At 38.4% G+C, this 27,492-nt stretch overlaps 1 protein-coding gene across 33 annotated transcripts in view; it reads left to right on the top strand.

The window, feature by feature from the left end:
- Positions 1 to 27,492, top strand: part of TRPM3 (transient receptor potential cation channel subfamily M member 3) — a 908,811-nt gene that overhangs the window by 577,589 nt on the left and 303,730 nt on the right. For 26 of the 33 annotated variants that reach the window (XM_031934069.1, XM_031934067.1, XM_031934070.1 and 23 more), the window contains exons 2-4: positions 6,760 to 6,839; positions 8,162 to 8,366; positions 24,831 to 25,044. In XM_031934069.1, coding sequence (XP_031789929.1) covers positions 6,760 to 6,839; positions 8,162 to 8,366; positions 24,831 to 25,044 — 499 coding nt within the window. Of the gene's footprint in view, positions 1 to 2,067; positions 2,135 to 6,759; positions 6,840 to 8,161; positions 8,367 to 24,830; positions 25,045 to 27,492 lie in introns of those variants that run through there. The other 7 variants (XM_031934071.1, XM_023213276.3, XM_023213275.3 and 4 more) reach the window with 1 other exon arrangement.

The raw sequence follows: 27,492 nt of genomic DNA, 5'->3' as shown, positions 1-27,492 counted from the left end.
TCCCTCCTCTTCTCCCTTTGTTTCTCTAGAAAACTCACCCTCCACATTGTAAAACTTTCTTTTCCAAATCGTCCCCACTGAATCCCTCTATCTTTTTACTTAATTCTCCTTGCTTCATCTCTTCCTGAGATACTCATCCCCAATAACCTCCTATTATCATATGGTCAAGCTTGACAGTTGAAAAAGTATTTTCTGACTATATAAAATATAGTTTCTGACTATAAACATATGATTACAGAAGAAAACTTTGGAAAACATGGAAAGGCAAAAGGAATAAAATAAAAATTAGCCACATAGTTACCACCTTAAAAATGTTTCTGACCTATCACCTCTGTATCTATTTAAAATTTATAGTTTTTCTGCCCTTAATATTTTATGGCCTGCTTTTTTCACATAACAACATGAAAATGTTTATTTCTCTAGGTGATGAAGCAGTCTTTTGAAACCTGATTAAGATCACCAAATGGCATGAAACACTGTTTATTTGATTCCTCTCCTATTGATAGACTTCATTTGTTTCCACTTTTTCTGTATTATAAATAACACTGCAGTGAACATCTCTGTGTGCTCACATCTCTGATGATTCCTTTGGGATAAGTGCTTGGCAGTGTTACAGCTGCAGAGAAGGAAGGGTATATATGTCATTAAGGCTGTCACCATGTGTTATTCTGTAGCCAACTCCTGAAGACAGGCAAAGGGACTTCCTCCATCATGTGTTAAATTCAGTCTGATGTTTCATTTGGTTCTTGTTTACCATAATGTTTCCCCAGCTGAAAGTCACTAGGTAGTTTATTGTTTCTTTCTCTGGGGAAAACTTGCAAGTGACAGACCAGAAAACAGTGGGAGTTTGAAGAAGATCAATCCTAGAAAGAGCAGAGGGCCAAAAAGATGGCTCAGGACCTAATTCAAGTTTGAAATAAGTCATTCGGTTCCCAGTATTATGCTTATTGAGTGTCCAAATGACGCGTACTAGGTGTTTTGACAGGATTATGGAAAAATGAAAACCAAAGCCCCATTGCCCTCATAGATTTACCGTCCACAAGAAAAGGGAAGAATGCCATCTCTTAGCAATTACCTCTGTGTTTGGGAAGAGAAAAGTCCTTTGGAGATGAAGTGCTCATATATTCACTTTTTAAAAAGTATTTTTGCCTTCTAGAAATTTCTTTTCTCCCCCAGTTTGTTCACTTATCCAGTCAAGAATACTATTATCTAAAATATTCACTCTTGGATGATATATGAAAGAGCCCTTTCTATGTGACTGAATACCAGCTGGAATCTCTCCATTGGGCCACCCCAAATAAACATATCATGGCATCACAGCTTTTGATCTGTATCCATAAGCTACCATGGTCACAGCTCACCTCTTTTTTGATAAGGAAGCAGGACTGTAGGTTTCTAATCATACGTTTGCAATTGCTAGAGGGGCAGCAGAATAAGAAGTATGATCAGACAAGTTTTATTATTGACATTTTAGAAGTTCTCGAAGATCTCCGACAAACTCCAACTTCATTCTTCTCAGGCTCATGTTCAGGGACCAAAATATTCTATTGAAACGCTCAGAGATTTTAGCAGTTTCTCTTTAAAGAAATGCTATCATTCCATTCTTTGGGGATGGTGGAACAATGCCTCTTGTGTGCTCCAACCACTCAGATCATTCATACACTGTTTCTTTAGAAGGATTTGCTTTCCAAAGTTGAACTTTCAGAACTCAGAACACCTTATCACACTTTCACAAGCTTTCTCTCTGAAAATGGAAAAAGACAAAGGGAGGGGTAGGCGGGGGAGCCTGTTAGGACCTGTGCCAGTTAAATCCGATCTCTCCAGGGATTTGTTTTTCTTCTGGCGTCAGATTAGATGTTCAAATCAAGCAGTGTTTGAGGGCTGGGAGGGAATGTCCATGGGATTCTTAGTGAGGCTAATCCCGAAGCAGCACATTCCAAGGGGCTAATCTGCCCAAGTTCATTGCTTACTTGAAACGTCTCTTGGGAGAAGAGCCGAACAAGTGACTTTTTTTTTCCAGTGGGCGGTCATAAGAGCATTATTAACGGAATGACCAGCCCTAGCTGCAGCAAAATGAAAGCAACAGGAGCTGCTCCGGGGACTGCTTTTGCCAGCACCCAGAGTCAGTGCTCAGGTAAAATGATTTCGGCTAACTTTTCTCTTGTTCAACTTCTCAATATTGGATCTGGGGACCTAGAGGAAGACCAAAGATCCACACCCAGGGAGGCGTGGAGGGAAAGGGCAAAATGAACATATGAATTTAGTACCTTTGGGTTGGGGATGTTTTTTTTGATGAAGACAGGGTATACATTTGAAACGAGAGGGTGACAGATGAGAAGCATTGTGAAGCTTCTCTTGTAATTTGTTCCTATAAGGTTAGTGGACTCTTTCCTAATCTTGCAATTACTGGTCTGAGTGGTTGTCCTTCTGTTAAGCTTCCCTGCTGAAGAAGAGATTGCAACAGCACGTTCTAAGGTTTTTTGGAAATGAGTTTAATATACCCTGTGTGTATGTGCTTGTAAATCTTCCTGCCCGGAGAACTTGATTCAATAGCTGGTGGGGAGTACATAGTAAGAAGATTCAAAGTAGTTTGGGGACTAACATTTGTAGCAAAGACTTTGTGAAAACCATTGAATCCTGCTTAAATGAAATGACTTAATTTTTTTAAAGCAATATTTACAGACTTTTGTTTCTGTTATTTTGATGTTTATTGACTATATATTTACCTTTCAAAATTAGTAGTTGCTTTATTCTTTGAGGGTAATCATTATACTTTGTTCAATGTGAGTGTCCTCATTTCTGTTTTGAATATGATGTCTTTTAATTATTAGCCTTTGAAAAACTCTTCCCTGTTACACATCACACATGACTGATGATGCAGAAAGACAAGAAAGAAAATAGCCAGTCCTTCACAAACTCAGTCATGGTTATGTGCATTCTACCTTTAGAAAAGAATATACAGTGAGGTTTTCTGGGGGCCATAGAAGGCATCTTTTCTAAGCGTACATGAGACTTCCAAAGCATATTTAAAAAGAAAAGATTTTAAGACATGATGTCTGTTAAAGTTTTGTATTAAAAGAGAATTGAAGGGTCAGCTAGAAACATAGCACATCAAAACTATTTCATGCTTTCTAACGTTGAGGATAACTATTCTGAGATAACTGAGTTGGATATTGAAGCAAAATGTAAAGCTTCCTATAGAGTAGTTCAAAACTTTCAAACAAAGAAAAGGAATTTGTTTAGGAAACAAGTTAAACCAGGATTAAACGTCAAAATGCCCTCTCCAATAAAATAAATTTAGAAATCTAATACCTGATGTTCAATGTTCACACTAAAGACCTGAATAAAAGCATGATAAAGCGAAGCTCGCAATATAGTAATTATGCATGATACTTTGTAGAATTTCTAACTCATGTGTTGTACCTGCTTTCTTTCTATTGTGTATTATACTTTTCTACTTAATGAAAAAATCCAATTTAATTATGAATGATGGAGAAATTTCTTAATGTTCTGTTTCTCTTTTGTTTTATTCCCAATTTTCTGTGCCTTTGCAAGGGAAATGATTAATCTGCTAATAATAAGAAATAAAAATGATTCTCAATCTTTTCGCTAACAATGATGTAGCATTTCACCTTTGAGAAGGTAATGAAGTAGCAAAACTACACACGAATTAAATTATTTTTTTACTGAAACACTAACTGGCTGGCAATCCATATGTAGGAATGCTTACCACCCATCATCTGACTAAAACTTCCAGTGCTTTCCAGGCTAACAATGGGATCCATGAGCAAGAGAAATAAAGAAGGTGTCCTTGAAAAGTCTAATCCATTTGTCTTTGGAGCACAGATTCTTAAATGAGGGGTCTTGTGCTTACATTTCTTTGCTGTATAGCCATTTCTTGAACTCTGGTGTCTTCCTAATGTCCCACCTTCATCCTTTACCCCAAGGAGAAAGGAAGAAGACATAGCAGAGTATTCATTCTTGCACATGTGAGGACTAGAAGAGGGGAATGAGAAAGGGAAAGATGCAGGATGAACTGGTTCCAAGACCTGTCTCTGGGAGCCAGCTCTATCCGAATGCCAGGATACTCCTGGGCATGCTCAGAGAGTACTACCCGTAACAAGGATATGTCATATCAATAACATCTAATGTTTTAATGGCAATTTAGCAGAGTGGGTAAGAGTGTGAACTCTGAAGCCACACTGTTCAAGTTCAAGTCCTGGCTTTAGAATTTATTGCTGCGTCTCTCTGCCTTAATTTCTTCATTGGTAAAATGGATATAAAAGTAGTACTTGCCTCACAGAGTCCTTATGGGATCCAGGGAGACAATGTATTAATATATTTGGCTCAAGGCCAAGCACATGATGCACGCTTACTGAATGTTATTCATTGTTATTACCTGTTGAGCTCCTACTACATGTGCCAGGTACTTTATCTGAATCATCTGGTTTGATTATCCTAACAACTCTTTAAAGTAGCTAGAATTATCCATGTGATATAGAAGAGGTTCCAAAATGTTAAATAACCTTCCTATCTACCTTGTTAGTGGCCAGCCAGGGCTTGTGGGTTCCTATCATCCCCAACACAAAGGGAGACCAATTTAGGTTGGGTCTCCTAGAGTAATTTCATAGTCCCCTCATCTGAACCTTCATCTGAACTTTTAGTACCAGAATCAACCCTGGACAGGTCTCTCTTCTTGGGGCAAAGCATGGTACTCCCAAAATCATCATAACAATGCTGTATTTCAGGTATTACTTCTGTCTCCATTTTATAGATGAGGAAAACTGAGGATCAAAGAAATCATGTAACTTTCTCTGGGTCACAGAGTCCCACTCACACCACTTTTTCTAAATGCAGACCTCATGCTCTACCCACGGTAAGGCTTGTCCCACTTTTTCTCAGGGAGCATTGGTCAGCACTCTCTAAAATTCCCAGATGCTCTCCCACAAAAGAGCTTTCTGAATGCTGGCCAAAGTTGAACACAAAAAGAGAAGGAAAGTAAATTCTTTTTTTTCTGCTCTCTAGAGTGTAGGAAAAGTTGGTTTCAAATGTCCAGTGAAGAACATTTTACCCTCTTTCGGCCAAGAGATATTATCAATGAAAGTATTCAGTGTCTAGAGAAAAATCATGGCCTATGAATAGTTTAGCGAACAGGCTTTTTACGAAGATAAAGACTGGCTGTCTATGCTGCTAAGCTCATTTTTGTTACAAAGAGGTAGCCACTAGCCTTTCCTACCTGTTTGAAAAGAAAAATATTTGAGATTAGACATTGGGAATTTTTCATGTTTAGCTGAAAGACAAAACTGCAAATGTTACCTTTGTCGTGTGAGAATGTAGAGGCCCCCCCTGGACCTGAGGGTCTCTGAGGCAGGGCGGGTATTCCTTTTCATGTGGACAATGCGTGAACACCCAGAAATTATTCCACGTGATAGTGACCATTACTGAAACAGGATGCAGTTTGTTTGTGCCCCTCAACCATGGCTCATGTTGCTCCTTGTAAAATGTGCATTGTCATGAATATTAGGCAATCACTGCCTTCAGTGCCACATGCTTGCCTAGACTTCCCTTGTGAGAGAGGAGGGAGGTACAAGACTGAAGTACTGAGGACCAATCAGAATTTAGCACAGCTTATAGACATCTGAGTCGTTGGCAGAGTCAAGATTAATTACCGTTCAACCCATAGGGGCTTATAAGTGTTAACACCATCGAGACAGGTCAAATCAACAGCTCAGTTGTGCTTTAGTCCTGTATGTAAGAGTGTGAATTTAGTACTGATGCTGCATTAGAGAGAAGATGATGCCATGTAGAAATAACATTACAGGTTGCTCTAGCAACTTCCATCTTAAAGGCTGAGAGAAGGAATCTTCTGAGCAGCTTGTTGAATTTCATGGGAGACTCCTCTGCTATTGCAAATACTGGTAAAGAAAACCATGAAGGGATGCAGGATGGACAACTGCTTTGGAATAGAGATTGTACAGTTTTCCGGAACATCCTTTGTCCATATGGGAACCCAATCTCAGTGGCAGGACTTCCGGGTGGATGGACCCAACAGTGGCCATTCTAAGAAGCTGTATGTGTTCTGCTGAAGGGCATGTAGGGTGCATAAAAAAAAGGTGCTACCTTACTTTTTTCCAAAGGCATTACCTGTAAAATTTTGGACTATGATAAAAACATTTATCTTCCTCATTCTTTTATTTCCTCCCCTCCCCGCCCCCGCCCCGTATTTAGCACTGACTGCTAATTAGAAAAAACATAGTGATACATTAGAGCTTTTGAGTTATGCAATTCTCTTGCCATTTTTCTTTCCTTCTACAAGGAAAATCTAATGGAAGTGTCAGCCGTGAAAACCTTATACTTATTTAGATGCATTTCTTCCTACTACTGAATACTTGTTTTCTATAAGGTTACAAACACACTATTCTATCCCTCCAAATTTATTTTCTCTGCAAATAGCATTGTCTTTCTATTCTGAATTTGTATATGATTCCATTGCTAACTTTTTTTTATTATGGTCAGTTCCTTTAATTCTCAGTATTGTGATGTTAAATAACCTAATCAGCAGGTACGGGGGAGTAATTGATTTTGTTATATTTAGTGTTTATGTGTGAAATAACCACAATTTCAATTCAATTTGTGATATATTAGTCTCATATGATTATGAAATTTTGCTTTCCAGTTAAAAATATTTCACAGTATGTTCACCTTTCCTTTTTTTTTCTTTTTCTTTTTTTTTTTTTTTTTTTTTGTTTTCTTTTTCAGGCTCAGAAATCCTGGATAGAAAGAGCATTTTACAAAAGAGAATGTGTCCACATCATACCCAGCACCAAAGACCCCCATAGGTAATCTCGCTGTCTATAATGTGTTGAGAACATGAAGTAGTAATTATACAAAAAAACCTACAAGAGTAATCATGACCTGTTGCAAGGGAGACACTGTCAAATTAAATATCTTTTATATTGTTTTTGGACACCTTTGAAGCAATCTTATTTCCACACACTATATTTTCAGGCCTACAATTAATTATTAATCTAAAAGCCTCTAAAGAAAAACATATATACCATTGTGGAAGGAATTAATCACCATATATAATAGTGGATTATGTTTTTTGTTACGGTTATTGGATTTTCCTTTTAAGTACTCCTTCCAAATGCTTAGTTTGTACCAACATGTTCTGCAATAGGAAAAAAAGAAAGAGACTTAAATAAAAGACTCCTAGCAGATTCCTAACTAAACTGCAGGCCTTCAGATTCCCATCTAAGCACGTTGTTAGCACCCTACTTACCTTCCTTAAGATCAACAATATATGAGATAAAAAGCATTTGGGATAAAGTAACATATATATGTCTGAAATGCCTTTATGAATGGGCAATTTAAGAAATCAGTTTAAAATATAGACTGCGGAGTCTCAGAGACTATCTGTGTAACCTTGCACAAATTACCTAACCTTCAAAACTACAATATTTCATCTATACAATGAATGCTAAATTGTTAGTTTTTAATAAATGGCAGCTATGTATTGTAACTATTATTACTAGTAGTCGTAAAAGTAGTAGTAGTAATGTATGAAGGACATTTTCATGATAGAGCAAAGTTTAAGTTTTCAAATATCTCATGAATATTTTTTCATTGTTTCATCAAGAACACTTAAGCCTGCAGATTTTTATTCTCAGAATTGGATATTTGACAGCAAATGTCAATTGGGAAGAGACATGTTCAATTGTGACACACATATAAGTGAGATTCCTCATTTAAATGTGCATATTAAACTTCTCCGCCTCAAAGCTCTTCAGAGGCCTTCGTGCTTTGATAGATTTGATAGATGGGCAGAGTGTGAAGTAGAAAAATCCAGAGAACTTTTGTTTGCAGGTGTCCAATCCTGAACAAAATGCCAGGTACAAAAGAGGTGGATGGAGAAGGGCAGGAGACAGATTACAACTTATACAGCTAAAGGAAAATGGGTAGAGGGGAGAAAAGAAAAGATACGTATATCATGGAAAGCCTGAGTTTACCAAATGCCTGATTTAGCCACATGGTGGAATTCTATCTGAGAATTGACTGACAGGTGTTGGCACAGACTTTAGAATTCTCCAGCTGGTTGCCTTAAGTGTGTATCCCAATACTGACTAATACCAGGGGTTCACTTTAACCTCTTCTGTTATAGGTGTTGCTGTGGGCGTCTGATAGGCCAGCATGTTGGCCTCACCCCCAGTATCTCTGTGCTTCAGAATGAGAAAAATGAAAGTCGCCTGTCCCGAAATGACGTCCAGTCTGAAAAGTGGTCCATCAGCAAACACACTCAACTCAGCCCTACCGATGCTTTTGGGACCATTGAGTTCCAAGGAGGCGGCCATTCCAACAAAGCTATGGTAATCAGAAAGCCATTCAGTTGCTCCCAAGTGTTATCTCAAGTCTCAAGTCCTGAAAAGGGGTGGTTAAGAGCCTGAAATTTAGTCTTTGGGCCTAATCTCTACTCTGCCACGGTCTGACGAGGTGACCTGCTCTGAGTGGCCTGCCCCTGTGTGTCTCAGCCCTTCCTCTATAAAATGGGGAAAAGAAAACTTTCCTCCTGGGATTTTTAAAGTAATTAGTGACCTTTAAATAATTACAGACACAGTGACTCTTATTATTAGTTATTTTAAAATAGCTTTCTATAGTTATTCACTGTTTATTATGTTATTTTCTGGGTCTCATCTATTAAGGCATATTTTTCTAACTCCTTTTTTTACCCCTTTGGTGAGAATTTGTTGCCTTTAGACTTCTGTTTTGTTCTGTTGGTAACTAGCATTTCTCTTAATTCAAAGTAGAAATGGTTAACTCCGCCTATTTCTTTCCTTGTTCTAAGAGAAATATTGCCATCCAAATTAAGTGCTTTTTCTCCAAGCAGCTGTGCTCAATAATGTTCTCAATAGAAGATTCCACATAAAAAGCATTTTTTTTTTGAGTTGGGGAGACTTTAGGAAATATGCAAATGTTACTTCTAAGAGTTGTTGCTTTTAAATTTCACCTTTCATCATGGGCCACTTCCTAGTTAACTGACAGAATTTGTCTAGCATGTATTATGAAAATTCTAGACGCTATTGTCTAACAAGCTTGCTTCTAACTGTTAGAGAAAACCAGCTGAGGGTGGAGCAGGAGATGGCTGATCTTAGGTGTGTCATGGAGTTTTTAAGTCTGGAGAAGAAATGTTGCTTAAAGAAGCATACTCCAGACCACAAGGGAAGTCACCTCACATGAATGGCAGTCGAAAAATGTGCAATAAAGCCACCTCTTTCTTCTCTTTTCTCACCTCTCTCTTCCCTGTCTCTCTCCTCTTCCCCTTTCCCTGCCTCACACCCCCGCCACTGCAGTAATTTCTTTACCAAGAATGACTGACTGAGCTATTTTAACACTTCTTTTCTATGAAATATAATTCTGAGCTATATATTAAATTAAAACCAGTTCTGAACTATATTTTAGAAAGAAAAATGATGCTATTTGCAACCTCCAGCAAGGCTTGGGAAAACAAAGAATGAGTTAGTCTTGGCCTATACAAAACTAAGGGAAATGGAAATCTGTCAACTTCCTCACTCACTTAAGAGATGCATTTTTTGCACAAGATTATTAACTGTCCCCAATTCAGTACAGTCACTGTTCACAGTATGAGATTGATCCACACACAATGTAGATTCTCTGAAACCACGTGTTAAAAGCCATGCAAGGTCTCCCTCTAAGGAAAGTGCTATAAATGAGGATGTGGCTTGCTGGATAAGAGTCACTATAGAGTGGTACACCCAGTGCCTTCACAGGATGCTTGAATAGTGCCTACAAGCCTCGTGTGGTTAGCCCAGTAGGCATATGATAAGCCTCTGCTCATCATTTCCACTTTTAAGAGTTAGTGGCAGGTATGGAGCACGAATATGCTTGTAAGTGAGAGCATCTCTCAACGTTGTCACTTTAGGAGACTCTGACCATGATGCTGCCATTGTGCAAATGTGCACTCCTCTGTCTTTTGGGGACTGATTTCAGACAACGTATAGATCACAAGAGAAAAGCAGTCTGTATTTTCATCAAATGGTAGTTTTAATGGAAAATGAATCAGAAGTACCTGAAATTCATAAAACCTAGGGCTTAGTCACAAGTAACTTATACTGTTTTTTACAAGTCCAGTCTATTCCATGAAGATAAAGTTTTCTACCATTAAAAAATATATTTTAAAAATGGAGTTTATTAGTAGTGAAGTATTAGTATTAGGAGTTTAGAAGCGAAGAATGTAGATTGTGGATTTAGATAATACAAGTTTAACCCAGAACCATCATATAATGCTATGATATAGAGAAAATTACTTAAATTTTCTGAGCCTCAGTAATTTTATTCTGCTGTATAAATGGTTGGTATTACTGTCATAAGCATTAAATGAGATGACTTATGTAAAGCACTTGGCATAGTGCTGGGCACACAATAGATATAAAATTAATCTAGCTGCTATTAATATTATTAATACTATCATCACTATTATTTGCTTCAGTTTCTGAAAGAAATTGCAAAAACATTTTGACTAAATACTTTGAAAGACACTCATTTGAATGCACATATCTTACGTATTATTTCAGAAAGCCAACTAACTTTTTCAGTTAACATTTTAATATTCTAGAATTTCTCACCCCTTAGCCTGCTGGTTGACCACAGCATTTGAAGCCACACTACATTTTATTTACAGCCTGACCGTCACTAACAGGCTATATGACTCAGTTTACTTAGCTTCCTACTGCCTCAGTTTCCTCACTTGTAAAATGAGGATAGTAATTCTTCCTTCATATGGCTGTCTCTAGAATTAAATGAGCCAATACATGTGAAGCACTTAGAATACTGTCTGGTGTTAAAACTGAGCCACTACCTGCTGTTGGTATTTTTCCTACAGAGAGCTAACTTCCTGTGCTGGAAAGAGAGGCTTTGCGATTAAGATGCATGATCTCGAAGTCAGACAGAACCGGATCTCAACTCTCACTCTCTCACTGTTGAACTAGAAAGTCTTGATTAAACCATTTAACTTAGCTGAGCCTCAAGTGTTCTTATCTATAAAGCAGGCATAGTTTCTTTATTTGATGTTTATGAAGATTAGAGAGAAAACTAAAAGTATACACTTAGTGCTCAAGGTGTTTATGAAAATAGTAACTACTGACACAAATAACAAAGACAGAGTAGTGAAACAGCTTCCTTTACTTCCCAGGAGTCCAAAGATGTGTTAGAATATTTCCATGGGGTGCCAGGCTGCATAAGTCAGCGATCAGGTCTGTTCTAGTGAATGGCATTGGTGACAGTCACTGGCAGGAGGGTGGGTCCACGACACCAGCCCATCACTGATAGAGATCTGTGGTCTGTAGATCACCACATTACATACTTAGACTTCCACTTGCAGTAAACCTCCTGTATCCACTCACTCCAGCAAAACAGTAAGTGAGACACTGTTGTACCTCAACAATTGAACAGCTGCCATGGGTGTGTTATCACGGTGGACAAAACCAAGATCCCTTCTCATTGTATGACTTTCCTTTTTTGGGTTTTTTTTTTTTTTTTTTTTTTTCTCCTCTTGGAAATTTGTAGTGCATTTGACAGACCCTAAGAACTGTGGAGACTGAGACTCCAAATGAGTTTGTTAAAATGTGTGTCCTTCATACTATTAAAATACTTGTGCAATTGCTTTCAGAATCTATAGCAAATAATGATAACCACAATAATAGCAACTAAAATTTATGGAACATCTACTTCATCCCTGGCATTGCCGAGTACTTACCTATGATACCTTGTTTAATGTCTGTAACAGTAGTATTGTTATTCCTACATGACAGAGTTACCTACTGCGGCCCTTAATAGTTAAGTAATTTCTCCATATTGCAGAGCAAATATATACTGTATGTATATTACAATATTTCACAGTGGAAGGAAAGACTCGAAGAAGCAGATAGATCTTCCACTGTGCTCTACAGAGGGGACACATATACACACTGGATCTAACAGCCCTTCTGAGGCCCCACATGGCTCTATGGAACTGAGTTGTCTGTTGGTGATCAGGTTAGACAAGGTCGGCTATATACTTTGTGGAACCCAGTACAAAATGAAAATGTAGGGTCCTGGCAGGGACAGAGAATCAATCCTTCCTTCTGATGGCTGGCAGCCCCAACTCTCAGGGGATAGGTGACCCCTGCCATGGGATTGCCACCTTCACACTGGGACATGGCTGGTATTTAAGGCAGGTGAACTTCTGCCAAGGCATCCATGAAACACAGCAAGGTTTTGCCAGCCCAAGAGAGAGAAGGCTGCTGCCTTATCATGACCCTGAAATGCTGCAAGGTACACACCCACCCTGACCTTCCCCATCCTGGAGAGGCAGCAAGGAGGTAGGACCAGGGACCACCTGTGGACTGAAGCTTCAAGACTCCACTGTCCCATTGAACTTCATTTACTAAACACAAATTAAAGAATAAAATTATTATTAATTTTAAGACAGCAAGTGCACAGCAATGGACCCTAAGCACTGGCCTTCTGAACAGCATGACTGTATCGGTCCCACGCCCACAAAGCTGGCTCTGAGGCTAGGTCTCAGAGGTTATGGCTGCCCTAGATGGTCTCAGAGCTGTCACTACGAGAGTAAACCTTTCTTTCTTGCTGAGTCTAATCAGCCAAATGAGAACCAATTTACCTTCTTATTACTACCAAATATTTAACAAGTGGAAGTTCCAGCTATTCATCCAGACATAAATAAGCATTTTGTCCACTTTGAAAACTTGCCCTTCAATTATTCTGATTCTTCTGTCTAGACAAAGGGGTGGAGTTGTCCACAGGTCAGAGGTCTCATTTTATCTGACAGGATAATTGTTTTGTGCCAACCTGTTCCTTCTTTACCTCTTATCCTCTCAAACGAACTGGCGCACAGTTTGTAGAAAGGGAAAATCAGCAACCACCATCTGTTAAAGAGTGCCAGTCTTTGCATGGGGAAGGCATGGTTAATTTTTCACTAAGATTTAAGTCAGATTGGCCAACGGATTTAATATGCCTTCGGTCCCCTGCCTCTAACAAGAATACTTGAAAGTTGAAATGATTTTTAACAAGTGGTCAGAAAACTCTAGAGGAAGGTTGACTTTTATTAACTTTTGAAGCCAAGTTGAAGCCCTTGTGTTGCCAATGTGGTCTGGACATAATATGAGACACTCTGCAGGAGTTTGGGTAGAGGATAAAGTTGGAGAAAAGGAGAATCATAATCGTTATTACAATGTTGCAGGCCATGTGAGCCACCTCTCTGCTCAGGAGCACTCTGTGTATCTGTTTTATCATGCAGGCAGTACAGCAATGTGTCACAGAGTTTAAGCCACCAAGGACACTTGAGAGATTGGATGCAGCGATTCTCAACTTGCAAATTTTTGAGACAAGCACACTAACACCTATGTGCAAGGTTTACTTCCAAAAGAATCTCATTCATTGGTCTGGCATAGACCCTGGGCATCCAGAGGTTTTTAAAAATTACCCAGGTTATTCTACTGTTCAGTCAGGCTTAAAAAACACTGACTAATCTGAACCTAGAGAAGTTAAATTATTTTCCCAGAGTCACACAATTATTTAACAACATAGTTGTTGAACCCAGCCTCCTCAGGACTCCTGTCAGTTCTGTTTCTTCTCTGTTGTGTATGCCTAATACAAGCTATAGTAGATGTTTTGTTAGGAAGTATATATAAGTGGGTAATTGAAAGGAAGCTAATTATTATTATGTTTCTAGCTGTTGATAAGGGAACTTTGTAATAGAATTATAAAGTCACTATTGTTTGATGAGGTTGATGAAACTCAAAAGCTGTGAGCAGGAAGGGGTCTTCGTCAACTTACATCCTAGCTTCACAGAGCCATTTTCTGTGCCTTTTCGAGTACTTTGTAGTGTTCGGTCCCCCATTCCCAGGCTTGACAGGCCCCCATAAAATCACAGTGAAACCAGCACTTGACAGAGAAAAATTGTGGCACAGGAAGAAGACGTTCAAAGCTGACAGAAGTGAAGGATTCTGACTTCCTGTTCAGTACCAAGCTGCATCCTACCAAACTGCAAGCCCCAGAAAGCTGTTCCCGAACAACCAGAAGACCCTGCAGTTCGCTCAGTTGCCCCATAAATGTCAGAACATAGAGACAAAGATAGATAATAAGAGGCAGAAGCTCTGGTTTAGGCATTATTTTACTAGAATGGAATCCAGGTGACTTTTTAGGCCCCTTTACAGAGCAACAAGAAGATGAACCCAGCAGCCAACATTGTGTCATTTCTCAAAGATTATTCTACATCTGGGGCTCACGCCTTCCATTATTTAGGAAAGGAAGCAGTGTTGGACTTGATTACAGACAGCATTTTATTTTATTACTAATCATCTCTTCCAATTAATGCTGAGCTGACTTGTGGGCCAGGTAAATAAGTGTAATCTAATTAAGGACTTGTATTTAAACCTTCAAGTCACCCACATAATTCTCTTTAGGTTTTCTCTTGCTGTTTACACTCCTCATTAAATTAGGTTGAGCCCCTTATTATAATCTTCATATGATTTAGATAATTATTTCTAGTCCTCGTGTTCACACTTTAAGCTCTGTTGAGCCTGCCAGAGGATGAAAGCCTTATTCTCTGGGCATTGTGAGTGTGAGGTGAAAGGGAATGTGGGGGTTTAAGGGAGAGATAACAGGCAGGGGGAGACTGTCAGCAGCATGATATCTACAAGCTTATGCTCTTAATATCCTTTAGGATTGAATGTGAGATTTTAAAAATTGTCTATCTTTGAAATATGCAAATTTTATCTGGGAATCGTCATTGATTGGCATGCACCAAGTAGGAAATTAAATGAGTCCCACTTCACAAAACAAAACATCTAATCAATAGGCTGTGGCTAACCAAGCAGCTTTACACACACACGGTAAGGTTTTGAGAGGTTTCGTAATCGTTCCATTGATTTTCAGTTTCTACCTTGTAATCTCAAGACCACTGAACTGGCAGTACCTTTGGAGGGTTTTTCTGAAACTGAGAATAAAACTAGAATTTATCAGTTTTATTTCTGATTCTAATCATAGATCTATTGAGAAGGAAGAACCAGTTCTCTTCCAAGAAACCATCCTATCTTTGCCTCTAGAAAACTTTATGCTAAATAATTCTGGCAGAAATTTCATACACTACCCCCTATGACTAGTTCATATGCTTCCTGAAGTTTTATATTATTTCTAAACCTTGAATTTTGGCTTGTCAGCATCCCTCCCATGTAAGTACCTGATAACTCACATTGAGACATTGCAAAAACTATATGGAATAAATTACAATGACACCTCCACTTCCAGAGTTTTGTGGTTCATCAAACTAGGGATTTGATGACAGTTAATGCAATTCTAAATATTTTCTTTCTAAAGAAATTTTATGTCTATTACACCATCATAAGCGTTACACTCTTGCTGCAAAGCAAAAGGCTGCATGGACTTGGAAAGCTGGTATCAGCAAAATTGCCTTAGCAGTCTCAAGTGACATATTCTGTTCAGCCACAGCTTTAATTCCAAGTGCCCATTTTAAAGGTGGCCACAAAGAGTTAGGAAATGAAATGGTGCTTGTTACATTTCTCAAACAGAAAGGAAAACGGGGCAAAGTTTCCACTAGAGGCTTGGAAGAAAGGCATTAAAAATATTGTTAGAGCAGATTTAGCAATGGTAGCTCCCATTTTTCAGAACACTGCTTAACAAACACCAGGTAATCACTTCCAAGAATTAAAGATGGCCTTCAGTAGAAGGAGGTGGACCTGTCATTTAATATTTCCAAGAGAGTAGCCAGATTCATTGTTCTGCAGTTCCTCTACATTTTCATTGAAACAGCTGGGCAAATTTATTTGGGCTAAAATTTAGGCCTAAAGAGGTGGCTGATGAATTTTCAAAGGCAAAATGCTCTGCCAAAACTCAAACTGAGAATGCCAAAGGAAGATTATTATTATTTTTTTCTTAATGAAACAGCCCAGTCTGTTCTATGCAGTAATGGCTGCTGCCCCACCCACCAACCAACCTTTGCCCACTGTGGGTTTGAGGAAGGGGAAAGGACTGTTTGGTTTGTGACACCAAATCAATGCAGAGTGAAGCCATGATAAAGTTGAGTTCTGCTTTGATAGACAAATAGATAGACATTTCTAATGATAAAGCAGTCAGAGTGGCTTTAGTAAAAAATGCAGTAAGTCACCTGCTAATAAGCAAAAAGACGTTTGGCACCAGGCAGAGCAAAAACTTGAGAGTTTTAGTTACTGAAGCTCTCTGCCATTTGAATGAAAGAAAATCTCTAGTTTTCTATTTATAGTCTCACAGAATGTCATTTCTAAATTTGTTGTTTGGAACTCAAAATACATTTTCTCATGAAAATCATGCTGATGTACTGGCCTCCAAGGTAACTAAGAATAGATCAAAAAGTACAATTTCAACTAGAACTAGCCTCTAGTTCATACAGAACATTCTTGAGATGTTATTCTGATTGTCATTAGCACATCACAGGGCCTTCCTGCTGCCCGGCAGTGACGCTAATGACAGAAAGGGAAGAGATAGGTAATTCCAGGCAAGAGTAACTTATTTGAGCCCAGTTAATCTCTTGAAATGATAAATTGGGGAACTAAAGGCCATGGATAAAGAAAGGTTTGGGCAGCCCAAACAGGTACTTTTAGAAAGATAAACACCTGTACCAGTCACTCCCCAGATAACTCCGAGATGAAAAACAAAAAGTTATTTTGAAAGGCATACTAAAGAGCTACAGGCAAGTTACTTGGACCTGTTATACCCAGGAGTCATATATAAGGTGAATGTGACCTTCATTCAATTTGCATGTATTAGTTTTTCCACCATACCTGGTATGTTACACAATTTAATCCACACAGTGTCCTGTGAGGTGGTCAGGATTACCCCTGTTTAACAACAGAGGATGCTCGAATTGCCAAAGGACTTGCATTGCCACTATCTGACACTCAGGTGTCATGCTGCTTACGTCTGAAAAAAATCTCTAAATGGGAGCACCACATCAGAGTAATGCCCAGGGGACAAAACTGAGCATGCCCATTAGGAAGAGTTCTTGTTATTTGTAAGATGAGCCCTTTGCAATTAATAGACTCACAAGTGACAGTCAAAATTGCTTATCTTGACAACCAAAATGGCTCCTAATGTGAAATCATACTAACTATTTAACAGGAATTGATTAACTGCTCTGGGCACATCCATTTATGAGCATGGAGCTGCTGACCTGGCACATGACTTAACTGCTGTATTAAAGCACCTGGAGAGCTTACTAAAGGAACTGATCTTTATGGGCATAAGCATATCATTTAAAAATGAAAATCCTCAGATAATCTCAAAGTGTTTTATCCCTTGGTTTTAATTATCCTCTTATCTACAAAACCATGTACGGGGCTAAACGGTGACAACCCAAAATGAAAAAAAGTAGCAAATTAATTCACTTAAATGCTTTATTTATATCTTGCCTTTTATTCTCCAGGAGAAGGGCACAATAAATCACAAATAACGGGCAACATCCAAGGGCCAGAGCCACCCATTGTTTTTGCTACTTGCAAGATTCCAGATAATTAGGTGTGTTCTACAGTTAACCAGATGTTCCTTTGTATAAGAATTAGTACTGGTTAAAAGAGATTAGGTAATTGAGGATACTTCGGGTAGCTTGTCAATTGCTGCATTTTCATATTTACTGTGGCCTTACTAATTCTTCCAGTACTTCCTAAATCTTCCTTTGGATTTTCATGTAAAATACTGAGTGCTCTTTCTTTGACCAAATAACAAACACAAGACACATCATTTGGGATGTTTGGTCTGGGGAAAAGTTATCATTCTTGCTGCTCATGTGGTCCCTGAGGAACTGGTTAGAAATGCCGAGGCCCAAGCCCTACCCCAGATGTATTGAATCAGAGACTATATTTTTGACAAGGCCCCCAGGTAAGTTCTGTGCACATTAAAATTAGAGAAGCACAGCCCCATCTAGAGCCGCCAGTGTTAACAGTAGCTTCAATAATGAATTAAAGGATTGTTGAATAACTGGCTCTGATATTCCAGTCACTCACCTTCCCTGGGTCTCTGTATCCTCATTTGAAAAGCAAAAGAATAGAACAAGAGTCCCACGATTGCCAAGATATCTCTAAACTCTGTTTTCTTTCCAAGACAGTGACTACTTCATAGCCAGTGCTGAAAGGCTTACTAAAGAAAAAAAGACATGGTCAGGTCAAACACAGTCCCTCCCCTCAAAGTGTAACAGGACAAGCAGCAGACAAAACTCCTCAGACACCGAGTTACAGAAGGAAGGGGTTTATTTGGCCGGGGGCATCCGCAATACTTCAGTCTCAAGAGCTGAGCTCCTCGAGTAACCAATTCCTGTCCCTTTTAAGGGCTCGCAACTCTAAGGGGGTGCATGTGAGAGGGTCCTGATTGATTGAGCAAGCAGGGGGTACGTGACTGGGGGCTGTTTGCACTGGTAATTGGATCGGAACAAAACAAGATAGGGATTTTCACAGTGCATTTCCATACAATGTCTATAATCTATAGATAACAGAACCAATTAGGTCAGGGGTCGATCTTTAACTACCAGGCCCAGGGTGCGGTGCCGGGCTGTCTGCCTGTGGATTTCATTTCTGCCTTTTAGTTTTTACTTCTTTCTTTGGAGGCAGAAATTGGGCATAAGACAATATGAGGGGTGGTCTCCTCCCTTAAAAGCTCTTGCAACATAGGGAGATAAAATTGACACATGGGAAAAACAACCAGAAAAAAATATATATATCACACTGGGTTTGATTAAGAGTTGTATTGCATCAGCCTGAACTTGCATTCTCAGGAAAAGTCATGTTGGAAGAAACAAAGGCCTTTGAAAGATGAGAATGCTTTCTGTAGATGAAAGGGGAGAGATTGCATTATCTAGGACTTGCCCGGGGAGCAGCACTGGCCAAATGCAGAGAGAAGTGAGGAAAGCCTCAGAATTGGCAAGATCAGGTCAAGTCATAGGGGATGGTGAGGGCAAGAATGGGGAGTTTACATCTGATGGAAGAATTTTAATTGAAAAACAATACGGTCCAAAAGGGATTGGAGGAAGAAATCTGCCTTTTGGTGTCTCATAGAGAAGTCAGTAGGAGGTTGTTGCTGTAATTCAAATGGACATCTTAGTAAGGAGAATATATTCTTAAAATGGCAACTGAAGAAATAGAGAAAAGAAGCTGGTTGAGAGCACTGTTTTGATAAGTGGACCATTAGAATTTGGAGACTGATTTGTCATAGGTGAAGGAAACGGAGAAGTACCGAGAGACAGAGCCATTTAAACCTTTGAGGTAAAGAGAAAGGGCCCTGGAGTCAGACCTGGGCTATGAGCACTCCCATACTGGTAGAGTGAACTTGAGAACATGATGGATTCTTTCTGTCCCCATCGGTAAAACGTGGGTGAAACCAACATCCCTGTTGTTGGGAGAAGTACATGAGAAGGTGCAAGTAGAACACACAGCATGCATGTGCCTACTGCACAATAAATGTACAAGGTTCTTGTGTTCTGGTTATTTTGTTGTTTGTTGTTCTTGTTTTGGGGGATTTTTGTTTTTCTTTCTTTTTTTTTTTTTTTTTTTTTTGGAGACAGAGTCTCACTCTTGTCGCCCAGGCTGGAGTGCAGTGGGGCAGTGGCGCGATCCCAGCTCACTGCAACCTCCGCCTTCCGGGTTTAAGCGATTCTTCTGCCTCAGCTTCTCGAGTAGCTAGGATTACAGGTGTGTGCCGCTGCACCTGGCTAACTTTTTGTATTTTTAGTAGAGACAGTTTCACCATGTTGGCCAGGCTGGTCTTGAACCCCTGATCTCAGGTAATCTGCCTGCCTTGGCCTCCCAAAGTGCTAGGATTACAGGCATGAGCCACCTTGCCCAGCCAGGAATTTTTTTCTTAGTAGAGTTAAGTAATTGTGAGCAGAGAGAAAAATGTGAAGAGAGCCCACGAGCAGTGTGACCTCACCTACTGTCTCCCTTTCTTCATCTGTAAGATGGGGAGCTGGGATCAAGGGAATCTCTTAGGTCATTCATTCATTCACTCTCTTGATTGCTTACTAGCTGAGTAACAGACATTCTGTGGTAATGAACACAGCTTTCTATAGGTTAGGCTACTTCAAAAGAAATTTCAGCATATTCGGTAGATCTATTGGTCTTTTTCAGTGAGCTGCTCACCTGATCAATAAGTAGACCCTTTTCATTTCTTACTGTTATATTGTATGTGTAACTACAGAATTCCTAAAGTAAATTATTTATCAAGGGAGGCTTATTCCGAAAAATGCATTTATTTATTAGTATGAATAATTGAACTCCATAATATGTCACTTAGCTAGTTAAGCTTGCTGAAATTATTACACAATATCTGTACTAATTTAGTATGAATTGTAATCTCCCTTCACCCTATGTGAGTTAATAATGTATGTATATCTATTCCCAGGTACTAACTATGGCTCTGGTATCTCACAGCATGTATGTGCCTGGTGCACGGTAAATACACAAGGTTCTTGTATTCCAGTTATTTTGTTGTTCTTGTTTTTTGGGAATTTTTTTTTTCTATTTTTGGAGACAGAGTCTCCTTCTTGCTGCCCAGGCTGGAGTGCAGTGGTGTAGTGGCTAGATGAAATGTGTAGGTTCAGATCTACATGAGGAATTTTGGGGTTCCAAAAGCAACAGTCATAACAACTCAGAAATGTTAGGAATTACTGTGTAGTCTTGCAAGGGGCAAATACTTTTAGGAGTGTTTTTATACTTTAGATGCTTTTCTATCTTTAAGAAAAGTGTAATTTATATCTCACCTTAGGAGAACATAGGTCCACATTAAATTGGAGTTCTTTAAAGTGATATTAAAGCTGATAAATAAGAGAACAGTAACTTGAGAAGCAATTTCTTACCATGTCTCACGCTAAAGCATTCTTGGTTTGTGTAGTTTGGAAGCCTTGCAATTCCCAGTTCTACTTTATTTTACTAAGTAACCTGTTCTGGAATTAGTCAAAATGAAATAAATTCAATTCAGCAGGACCCCCAAATTTTAACTATTCAATTCACTAAACCACACTACTCAAGTAGTAGTGTACAGGCACTGAAAACAATGTTATTCTTTCATCTTTATGGTAAACCACTTTACTGAGGTATGATTGGCATGCAACAAGCTGCACATAATTAGTATATGCAACTTGATGAGTTTGGAGATAAGAATATACCTGGGAAATCATCAGCACAATCAAGGCCATAAGCGTACCCCACACCTCCAAAGTGTTCTTCTGCCCCTTTATTTATTTATTTATTCTTTTCTTTATTCTTTTATTTCATAGCATTCGTTATAATTATTTCTCTTATAAAGAGACTCTCAGTGAAGATTTTTAAAAGAAGCTTGGACTTAAGAAATTCCTCTGTTGGCCTCTGATACTCCAATATCCCCTCTTCGGCCTGAATGCTCCTTGTATGGCACAAAAGTACACACTGGTGAAAATTTCTGTTGATAGATACCTGAAAGTTTTTGCCCTCCGCATGAGAGTTTGTGCACAAAAGATGCCATTTTTCATATTGTAAACTCTAGTCAAATCCCGGTGATATAATGTACTTAGCTAAAATTGTCAACATTTACTCTGTATTCTGGAATCGTTTTTTGCTAGGTAAATCAAATCAATATAGAAATAACTGTACTGGATGCCAACACTTTGGATTTCTGGCATATATGTATAGGAAACTTTAGCTTTTTGGTATCTCTTGATGATGCAATTTATTTTATTAAGCTGCTTTCATTTTCTGCTTGCTTTTGCCTCATGCTTCAGCTAAATATATTTCAAATATACTTTAATGAAAGAACAGACAAACAATTTTTGAGGCTTTGAAACAATGGGGATTTCCAAACCCAAAAGTATGGCAATAAATTATCATCTCCTGGACAATCTTATTTATGAATCCAAAAGCATATGTTTGTATGATTACATGCAGGCATATTCATTTTGTGGTTATGCAACTTCAACATTCATACTTAAATTCCAGAATTAATAATTTTCCATTGTTTCCCACACAACATAGACTTTATAATGTCACAACTCTAACTGTTGCCATTCATTTATATGCTGTATTGTCCAGTGCTTTAGTTCTATCACTTTCCACTGTAAATTAGACATTATATTGTATACCCAATAATTTTTTAGATTGACCTTATATTAACTAATATCTTAGTTTATCTTCCTACCTTACAACCCAGATCATCCATTTTGGATCATGTAAGTTCTGCCTCCTATATATACTTTAAAATTTCCTTCAGGCCAGACATGGTGGCTCACGCCTGTAATCCCATCACTTTGAGAGGCCGAGGCAGCCAGATCACGAGGTCAGGAGTTCAAGACCAGCATGGTCAAGAAGATGATGAAACCCCAACTCTATTAAAAATACAAAAAAAGTAGCTAGGCATGGTGGCGGGCACCTGTAATCCCAGCTACTCGGGAGGCTGAGGTGGGAGAATTGCTTGAACCCAGGAGGCAGAGGTTGCGGTAAGCCAAGATTGCACCACTGTACTCCAGGCCAGGCAACAGTGCGAGACTCCATCTCAAAACAAACAAAAACAACAACAACAACAACAAACAAAAGCAACTTCCTTCAGCGAAGGTGCCTAGAAATAAACTCTCTCAGTTTTGGCAGTATGAAAATATCTATAATCTCTCATTTTTAAAAGATCGTTTTGCTGAGTATAGAATTCTAGACTGACAGGTAATTTCTCTTGACACGTTGAAAGTCTGGGCTTCAGGTGTCTATTGTTGCTGTTGAGGAGTAAGTCTTCAGTCTAATGACTATTCTTTGTACATGATCTGTCTTTATTTCCAGCTACTTCTGAGGAATTTCTCCTCCCTTTGGTGTTATGTGTGATGTGTATATAAGTGGGGTTTCTTGTCATTTGCCTGCTTAGAATTCACTGAACTTTCTGCATCTTAGAATTGGTATCTTTCTATAATTCTGAGGAATACTCAGCCAATATTTCTTCCAATATTGCCTCCTCCCCATCATCTCTTTTATTTCTATCTATAATTCTGATTATCTCCTCCAAGCTCCTTTATTTTTCTTTTATGTTTTCAAATCCTTTGTTTTCCTGGCTGCATCTCATTTATCTTCTGGATCTATTATCGTTATATCTAATACATAATTTAACTTATCCATTTAAATTTTCATTTAATTATTGCATTTTGATTACTAGACGTTCTGTTTGGTTCTTTTCAGATGTATACATATGCATGTATACATCATTTTTTAGTTTCTTGCTCCTTACTCTTGTACTCAATCATCTCATTTATGCTTTTTAACCTGTTAAACAGTTATTTTATAGCCTGTATCGGATCATTTCAATGACTTTCAGGATCTTACTCTGGTGCCTGTCATTTCTATTGGTTCTCATTCATGCTACCTTATTTCCTATATAATTTATTTTATTGTTTTACTATGAAATACTTATTTCCCCGTGAGAATTGTATCAGGCATGGATTGATGACACATTCTTCCATAGATAATCTGCATTTACTTCTACCAGTTATCTGGAACCATTGTCCAGTCAGAACTGTTTAACATTAAACACTGCTTGGCAATTCTCAAACCATACTGATGGTGTGAATATGGACAAGGCCTGTGTGGGGGCCTGATTGTATTTAAAAATAATCAGAGGGGAAATGTTTTCCTCATCCACCCAGAGTCACGGTTGAGGTAGACAAGTTTTCTTGCCATCTTCTTCTGTACATCAGGCTTATTTAATTTTTTTCTTTCTTACATTTGAGGATGATCCCTTTGAAGTATACCAGCCCTATGTGGGATCCCATATTAAATTGTCCCATAAAAGCATTAAATTCAAACCTGCATGCAACCATTAAATCAGATGCTCTAGGTCTTCCAGAGTTTAGGAAAGACACTCAGGGTCAAATCCTGCTTTGGTACTCCCTAACCTCCTGAGGTTCTAAACTGCTTCTTTGTTTAGGAGTCTCAATAATTCTTTTTTTCATGCCAGCTCAGAAACCTATTTCAAAGGACTTTCTATATTTGCCCAGTTTTTCCATTGTTTCCAGCTAGAAATTGAAGTTTTTATATAATTACATTGAGACCTAAATGAGTATCTATATATATGGTTACATACATATGTATTACTGCATGCATTTACAGTATTTCCTTTATATAGACTTATCATAACTTTATTTCCAGTTGCATCTGGTAACACCTTGATATTTGCTGTACATTCAGATTTTCAACTATTCTTCAGGAATGGTTGTCCTGCCTTTTGCTGTGTTATTTAAAAGATAAACATTACATTTGGTATGCAATTGTTATAGCTATAAATAAATGTAATTCACTATTACCTCATGTCAAAATTCTCATTACATTATGTAGAACTATAGAATCTTTCACATTCTCTCAAAATAATAGGGTCACAGAAATAATAATATGTGCATCTAGTTAATATAAAGAGATATGAAAAATATTAGAAATATTTGAACTGTTGTACACATGTAAAGGGTGGTGAAATATAAACATGATTTCCTTTGAGCAAAGAACTTGGTCTGGGAAAAGTCATGCTTGTGCAGCATTTTAGAAAACCTAGTAATTTCAAAATGAATTATAATTTCAAGAAAGCCTTTAAAAATACAAACTCTTTGTCTAATGAAGGCTCTTTTGATAAAGCAAACGATCACCCCTTCTTAAAAAATCTGATTTTGTATGAGACATTTTTGTCACATCACTACACATATAATTGCAATCAGTAAAGATAACCAGCCTCGGCCAGTCCTACCTTGTCTCCCTAACTGATGTCCTGTCTTCTTCCAGTATGTGCGAGTATCTTTTGATACAAAACCTGATCTCCTCTTACACCTGATGACCAAGGAATGGCAATTGGAGCTTCCCAAGCTTCTCATCTCTGTCCATGGGGGCCTGCAGAACTTTGAACTCCAGCCAAAACTAAAGCAAGTCTTTGGGAAAGGGCTCATAAAAGCAGCTATGACAACTGGAGCGTGGATATTCACTGGAGGGGTTAACACAGGTAATTGCAAGTGGAACAGAGAAAGTCAACATAGGCCATGGGAATGTTGTGCCTGATACAATTTTCTGCTAAGGTTAATTATCTCTCTATCACCCCACTTCATCCCTACCCATGGGTCCATAGTTGCTAGTTATCTCTCCCTCCTTTATCTAAATGAGAACTGTAAAGTTATTTCTTAACCAAGAAGAATGACTTACACATAAGAAATGGGTTGGGATATTTAATAGTTGACTGTACAGAATTCATAAACACGACTAATGGAAGTTCACAGGATATTTTTAAATAGCTTAAGTTGCCAGTAATTCTTTAAGGAATGACTTCTACTTTAAATTGAAAGCTCTACCTCTGTCCTTTACACAATTTCAAGTTTTCAAGTTTGGTGCCAAATAGCTTTAATTTTTGCAAAATGACATTTCCCTCTGGGACATAAAGGCAAAATCTAGGGCATTACGTGTTTATTTTTAAAAATATTTTATTAACTCCTCACTGTGCCAATAGAAGACACACCTCATTCTGAATTCCAAAGAATTTTTCCTTCCTGCCATCTATATTGTGCTATGGCTGCATTCTTAAATCAATTCTTACCAGCCCACCTATAGTTAAGTGCTTATTTGCAGAATATTTTTGATGTGCACCAGATAATGGACTGGATGCCTGTAAATGTTTTTGGCATATTCTGTGGGTCTGAAGTCTGAGGTGCCAATTGGAAATGCAGAGGTAATGTTGCCATAAGTTAAGGTAAACTTATTACAAGCCCCAAAGTCTGTACATGTGGATGCATTCGTAGCTAATGGAATATTCTAAACGTAACTCTCGTCCAGTTAGTTTTAAATAACATGTTATCTTGGGCCAGGTATGGTGGCTCATGCCTGTAATCCCAGCTCTTTGGGAGGCCAAGGAGGGTAGATCACCTGAGGTCAGGAGTTCAAGACCAGCCTGGCCAACATGGTGAAACCCTGTCTCTACTAAGAATGCAAAAATTAGCCCGGCATGGTCGTGGGCGCCTGTATTCCCAGCTACTCAGGAGGCTGAACCAGGAGAACTGCTTGAACCTGGGAGGTAGAGGTTGCAGTGAGCTGAGATCGTGTCACTGAACTCCAGCCTGGGCGACAAGAGCAAAACTGTGTCTCAAAAAATAAAAATAACATGTTATCTTAATGTTGTTTAATTTTGCATTTGTAGTATGGATGCTGTTTGAGTAAGACCTACACTGAGAATTCTCTTAAATACCTAGAATTTGTGAACATTCTGCACACAGCTACATAAAGATATTTCAGCGACGAAGTCTGCACATTGCTCATGTTCAATGTTATGTGAAATTCTGACACAGCCCATACACTGACACGATCTTAGAATGACCTGCTTAGCTCTTCACTGTTTATCCTCTAGTAATCAAATATCTACAGAGCAATTTTTCTTTCAATGACTGTTCAAGTTTTGGATTCCATGTTTCCCTCTCAACTCAGCAGGCCTCACTTGCCTGTGATTATTGTCTATTGCATTCCTGTCACATAGAGACCAACTCAACGAGTTCTACAGGTTCAAAAGAAAATCTTACCAATGCTGTATTTCTAAGAACTTGGAATACTATTTATTGTTTTTATTCTTTCATAAAATGCATTCAATATCAAAAGAATAATTTATGGTCTACATACTACAAACCCAAGAGTTCATCTCTGCCTCACTCCAGGCTTAGCGTTCAATCCAGTACCCAAAGTGAGGTTCTGATGATAAAGTGTTAAAGTTGGGTAAGAGGTATTGATTGAATTGTGCAGAGAGTTGAGCATACCATAAAGTTAAACTTCTTGTCCAGGGCTGGCCCTAAAAGGAGTTTTGTATTGGAAACAACTGGAAACAATTTAATATTAATATTCACAGTCTTTTTTGGGGGAGTTTTGTTTTGCTGTTTTTTGGTTCGGGTTTTTGTTTTTTTGGTTTTTTGGTTTTTTGTTTACCAGTACTCTCAATCAGAAGATTCATAGATAAGATAATAAGTGAAAATGATATTCTTTCCAACACTCCTGAATAGCTCAACGTGGATTAATGGCCATTTACATTGTTTTGTTATTTGCTTTTTAAACAGTGATTCTTCCTGTTTCATCTTATGAATATTTCAGTATTGGGCTACTTAAATACACGTCTTTTCCCATGATTAAATTGCCTGGTGTGTTTCATGTGTTTAGTTAGTTTAGTGCACAGGGTCTGAGCCCTTCCTCTAGGCTAGCCCCTGAGGTGTAGGAAGACGAATAAGGCACTGACCCTCCAACTTTCCTCTCAAAGAGTTTTACTGTTAGAAGAGACATCTTCACATATAATTATGAATCACTGCAAAACATGTTAAGTGACATACTGAGCTATTCAAAATTTACAAACTGCAATATGTTCAAATGGAGAAGAAATCAAATCCAACTCAACATTCATATAGGAAATGGCACTAGGTATAAATTT

The sequence above is a fragment of the Piliocolobus tephrosceles genome, chromosome 14 (assembly GCF_002776525.5).
Source record: "Piliocolobus tephrosceles isolate RC106 chromosome 14, ASM277652v3, whole genome shotgun sequence".
Classification (NCBI taxonomy): domain Eukaryota; kingdom Metazoa; phylum Chordata; class Mammalia; order Primates; family Cercopithecidae; genus Piliocolobus; species Piliocolobus tephrosceles.
Note: the sequence above shows the minus strand (reverse complement) of the source record. Positions and strands in the feature narration are given on the sequence as shown.